The 6000-nt window shown below is 34.5% G+C and overlaps 2 protein-coding genes across 3 annotated transcripts in view; one reads left to right on the top strand and one right to left on the bottom strand.

Annotated features, from left to right (window-relative positions):
* The window catches only part of LOC112519805 (GPN-loop GTPase QQT1), a 57545-nt gene that overhangs the window by 5292 nt on the left and 46253 nt on the right, over positions 1-6000 (top strand). The window lies entirely within an intron of this gene.
* Positions 1508-5418, bottom strand: LOC112519804 (heterogeneous nuclear ribonucleoprotein 1-like). 2 transcript variants are annotated; one of them, XM_025128091.1, is made up of 5 exons: positions 5099-5418; positions 4890-5002; positions 4399-4631; positions 3015-4209; positions 1508-2032 (listed from the first exon to the last, which is right to left on the bottom strand). In XM_025128091.1, exons 3-5 carry the CDS (start codon positions 4618-4620, stop codon positions 2019-2021), a joined length of 1431 nt encoding a protein of 476 aa, XP_024983859.1. In that variant the 5' UTR covers positions 4621-4631; positions 4890-5002; positions 5099-5418; the 3' UTR covers positions 1508-2018. The 2 variants fall into 2 exon arrangements, with proteins under 2 accessions (XP_024983859.1, XP_024983861.1); XM_025128093.1 differs by having other exon boundaries at positions 4399-4490; positions 5099-5363.

Genomic DNA, 6000 nt, shown 5'->3' with positions numbered 1-6000 from the left:
ACGCATAAAAAGTGGTTTTTAAGAGTTTTGTCAAATGTTTTATAATATAGTATAGATTTGTTTCAGTTATATCTTGAAATATTATAATTGACTAATTTTTCAAGATACAATTTTTGGTTATTTTACATTCTTATTAACTAGTTTTGTCAAACATGATTTATTCATCAGTTAGTTTGCCAAACATAGCATAAATTCATGTATAGAAAGGTATCGGATTCATTGGATTAAGCTGGTTTTAAATGGCCCTAACTCAATTATATCTTGATATCCACAATTTAAAATCTTTACATCTCAATTAGACATTACAAGTTTCTATTGGAGGTGATCATTAGCGGACCTGGGCCTAACTTATCTTTTTTGTCCAACGGAACTAATATTGTAAACTTAAGCCCCTTTTTTCTGGGCTTGACAACTTGTCATTGCCCACCCTATAAACGGGTCGGGCTTGCCGACTGGTTAACGGGTCTAAAGATGTAACTCTTATAAATCTATAAACTTGATCACTAGCAATTAATTAACAAATGTGGAACCAAAAAATAAAGAAAAAACATCGTTGCAATTAAAATTTTAAACAACTAAAGTGACACATAGATCTCAACAAGTGGAGAAAGAAATGAAAAACAAAATTCAGATTTTCAAAAAATCAATAATGCATTTTCTTGACTCCATTATGCTACTGCCAATTTCAAACAACCCAAGTTTTGATCAAGAAAAAACCAAAGAGTTTCAACTTTTATCCTATAACATATAACTTTCAAATATATTAGTATAATACTATAATTTTAATTAATGGTAAAAAAAATATTAATTATAAAACATATACGGACCGCGCGGACTTGTCCATATTTATTTTTACATTGCCCAGGTCCGCCCGTTAATTTTAACAAACAAACTCGGGCCCACCTATTTTCTCGATAATGATTGTCCAAGCCCGTATTTTTAGCGGACCGGATGGGCTGGATCTAACGTGTTATCCCGCTCATGAACAACTTTAGTTTCTATACACCCTTATCCATAACTATAAAATGAGTCTAAAAGTTTGTGTTCAAAGTGTCTCCAATTAAATGCATGCTAAATATATGTTTCCTTTTTTTTATTTGTATGGTGCAAAATTATGAGAAACTTTTAGGGAGTGTGAGTGTAATTAGAGGTTCCTTGAAAGACTTGTGTGTATAATTGTAATGGATTTTCTTTTTACAGCCTTTATGTTTCCAAAATAATAAATAAATATAGAATTAAAAAAATAATTTTTCCATATAAAACAATTTATTTTTTTCAATTATAGTGTTGGAAAAATGAACTTATTACTAACAAAAAGGCATATTATAATAATATAATGGTTAATTTATACTCGATAGTTCAAAAAGATATTTACGATAAGATCTAAACAGACGTATCTGGTATATCTTATTTAAAATGGGGTTTCAAAAGTATGATATCCAGAGATATATTAAAAAAAATCACAGTTAGATTTCGCGAAATTTCCAAATAAGAAGTAGCATGAAAGAATGAAAAGGTAGAGAAACATATATTGAATATAGAGCAACTTCATTGTAAAAAAGGATCCCAATTTAGCATCCAACAAGAGTGTTTCACACCAAACATTTCATACAATCTAACCAACAACAAAACCCCAACATACCTTATAAAGCCTACAACTTTTCTGAAGAAACAAAAAAAGCTTCAAATACAACAAAAATCAATTATAAAATGAAATATAAAAGAGTTTGAATATTTTTTTTTCCTTCTTGTTTTCCATATGTATATATATAATCTTGATGTCACCAGAGTAATGACAATAAGTATATATATCTGCAATCCAAGTTTGATATCTCATATGAAGTCACAAGTCTAGTTTTTGAAAAACTCGAACCAAATCGTGTAATTTTTGTTCTATAAAAACAGGTTCTTCCGAGATTAGCTCTAACCAAATGTACGCTGTTCTAAAAACTGATGTACCTTGCTCACACAAATTCACAATCCTCCAATCTTTTATAAGTTTCCAGATACCAATCTTTCTATGCAGCAATTCCTGAAAATTACATATCAAAACCACAATATATGAATCATGTTAGATTGCAGCTTAGCTTAGAGAAATCGACAAATTATGTCGGTGTGATGCATTACTAACTGAGGTAAAGTCTACATACATCCTATCTGTCTGGACCATACCTCTGTGTGAGATATACTGGTTTTCATTTTTCATTGCACCAACCAAATAAGATCCACAAACCTATATCATTCTTCTCATATCATATAAAAAGAACAAATAAAAACCCAGTATATTCCACCAAAAGGTAGGGATACCTTTGTCACAAGAAACAAAGAGGTTGTTTCCGAGCTTGCAAATAAATGGATTGACAATACAGAAATGTTACATTACATAGGTTTTAGCAATTGTATAGCTTTTATTTGAAGCAAATACATGTTAGTCTTAATCTTTCCATTAGATTGTATGAGAACTCGCAATATTTGACATGATACATAGTTTATGATAACTACTTACCCCTTCTCAAATCCTACTATGGGGATAGGTCATCAATGGTGGCGCATTAACTAAATTGCCAAATTGTCAACCACATGTCTGCATGCATCTCACCCCCTAGACCCTACATACATACAGTGGGATCTTTTGCTTTGGTTTGGTTATATGCAAGGGGGTGTAAGATGGCAAATCTTGGTATCCAAAACCAACGCAGACCATTATATCCCACTGGGAGGTGGGGACTGGGAGGGGTAAAATGCAGACAGACCTGACCTCAACTTCAAATAATAGAGCCGTTGTTTCCATGGAGACTCCTGGCTTGTGAAAGTGCGCAAAAGAGAAAAACATAAATCTTGGTATAAGCTTGTTTCGTATTTGTATTATTGCATCTATGATCATTTGTTTTGTTCTTTCTAGTACCATTTATGTACTCTATGAGCCAAAACTTTCAAACTAAAATGTCTATTTCCATCAATAAGTATACATTCAGATAGCCACATATATCTAATGTGAAAAGAAAGATATGTACCTCTATTTGATCTATTTGTGACACTATAACCAACATAGCCAACTGAGTTTTTTGGTAGATCATCTGAAGCTCCACCTCCAAGACTATAACCAAATAAACCAGGTACTTCCAGCTCAGGAGATGATGACCGCCAAGTGGAGTCTGCATAAATTGAACCACCACCACCAGTGCCATATGAGTTACCACCACCAATTTCCCCATCATCAAATGCACCATATGAAGAGGCTGGTGCAATGCTATTATTATTGTTCCTCCTATACCCAATAGTAGTCTCTCCATTGCCATAGTTTAGATTACTACCAACGAAACCACCACCACCACCACCTCCGCTAGTATTACTATTGGCATTACCCCAAATCGCTCCAATCCCACCAGACCCATTTCCCGGAGCCATGAAGTTGCTCAAATGTGGTGAATTTGTAGTGAAACGTTGGCTTTCATTCCCCCACATGTTATGATTAGTTGAGTTCAAGAAAGAGACATTTCCACCATTACCATTACCACCACCACCACCACCACTTCCTCCCATGCCATACCCAATTGGATCAACATATCTATTTGAAGTTGCACCATACATAGGATTGATCGCACGCCCATATCCAAGATTAGAGCTAAAGTTTCCATTTCCACCATAGTTCATACCTAAAACTGAATCAGAATTAAGTCCCACATTATAGCTAGAAGGACTAAATGGTGGATACCCATCCCGGCTAACAGAAACCGGACTAAATCTACCATCCACTCTTGCTCCATAACTTGGATTATAATTATACCCTTGAGTGTAAGCATTAAGGAAACTATTAGCTCTACTTAAACCATAGTTAAATCCACTTATCTGGTTCCGGTTAGGGCTGGGAGATGCCTCTTTTGGAACCGCACGTTTGACTTCCACCATTTTACCATTGAGTTCATGGAAAGTCCTAAGCAAAGCCTTATCAACAGATTCCTCTGAATCATAAGTGATGAATCCAAAACCTCTAGGCCTTTGAGTGTTGTGATCATACATCACAACCACATCCGTGATTATCCCAAATTGGTCAAAATAGTTCTTGAAATCACTTTCAGTAACCGATGATGCCAACCCTCCTACAAAAATCTTTTTTGTGCGAGTGGGACCTGGCGATCCCTGAATGCTCCCATTGCTCCTGTTAAGAATTTGCTGATCATCCCTTGGAACGGCCTTCTTTGCTTCTACCTAAGGATCGAAATGCAAACAATCGTGCAGTCAGTTTCTTGAAATCACTCATTGAAATCAAGAAACAAACACTTGGCCATCAACACATATGGACAATGCAATAGTTTTAGTAGATTAGCAATAAGTTCAATTACTTTAGGCTGAGATTAAGACCATAAGGCATGATCATATGTATATATAAAAACTTACAGTTCTACCATCTATCATATGCTTTTCTTTCACAACTCTTTCAGCAACAGCAGGGTCTGAGAAAACAACAAAGCCAAACCCACGGGCACGGCCTGTGGTTCGGTCCTTCATTATTACAGCTTCAATTACTTCACCAAAGGTTTGAAAATACTCCTTTAAACGTTCTTCATTGGTGTCCCATGAAATCCCACCAATGAACAACTTCCCATGGTCCATTTCCATTTTGCACAAGCCTAACATTAATCGCATCAAAATTAAGAATTCAATTTGCAAGATGGAAATTTCATCAACTAAAATTAGACGAAGTTCAAAAGAATCCCAAGACACACAGATCTCGTCGGAACCATATTATACATAATATATAATAGAGTACCCAGATGCATAGCATGTATAAGTCGGATTCTATGAGTTCATCAATCAAACACCTTACCTACATAAACATCAGGATGCAGATTAACTAAAAACAAGACATAGAAAGGTGAGAAATTTACCAGAAAGTTAGCGGATTAATTTGTAACTAAGAAATGGGTATTCTTGGATTCAATCAAAAAGCATCGGATCTTCCGCAGATCGATAGTTGATCAAGCCAGAAAAGCGGAAACTCCTACAACAAGAGAATCAAGTTTTTGATTTTAGAATTGGAAAGTGTAAATTGATGAGAAATATGAACAACCCATGATGGTGATAGTCGTAATTTTACCAAGTGACGACACCCAGGTAAGAAAAAGAAAAGAAAATCTAAGATCTGATTGGAGACGTAAGAAGAGAGGGCGAGAGACGCCCCCTTTGGGCAAAATTCAGTCTGTTGATTTTAGTTATATAAAGAAGAGTCTGATTTGGTGGTAGATAGATGATGAAGAGAGAAAGAAGAGGATTTATGTGTTGTAATAATGGTGTTGATAGAGTAGAAAGATCTCTTGTTATAGATTGCAGACAAGAGGGAAAAAGGAGAAGGAGAAGGAGAAGGAGAAGGAGAAGGAGAAGAACCCTCTTCTCATGTAATAAAAGGAACCGGAGACCATGGAAGCCAGGGGGTGGCTGCAATGTTTTAAATTACTCCATCTCACGCTATTTTCAACTTGGAATGTTTTTTTTTATTTTTGTCAAAATTATTATTTTTTATATATTAAATTGTATGTTATGATACAGAAAATAATACATTTCTAACAGTTAAGTTACGTTGTTTTAAAAATTTAAAGAAAAATATAACATACCGAGAAATATTGAAATTTTCTAAATTCAAATAAATCTCTAGAATTTTCTTTTATGTATGATATACAAGTAATATTTAGAGTAAATTGCAATTTCCGTCCTTGTGGTTTGTCGTTTTTCTTGGTTTTGGTCTGTACAAAAAATTTATTGCAAGAAAACCCTCATGGTATGCAAAAGTATTTGATTTGAGTCCCTAAGGACTAACACCGATAAAAGAATTCGTTAAAACATGGGTATTGTAATCATTTTATTTTTTAATCTATTTTTAATGCAATTTACTCAAAATATTAACAAACCATAAGGACCAAAAATGCAATTTACTCTTGATCTCTCCATCCCCTCGTCTTCATCTTCGGCTTCCACTCACCCATTTTTGGAGCGTTTGCTTCC

The sequence above is a fragment of the Cynara cardunculus genome (assembly GCF_001531365.2).
Source record: "Cynara cardunculus var. scolymus isolate 2C chromosome LG 10, CcrdV1, whole genome shotgun sequence".
NCBI lineage: Eukaryota > Viridiplantae > Streptophyta > Magnoliopsida > Asterales > Asteraceae > Cynara > Cynara cardunculus.
This window is presented reverse-complemented; position numbering and strand designations above follow the sequence as displayed.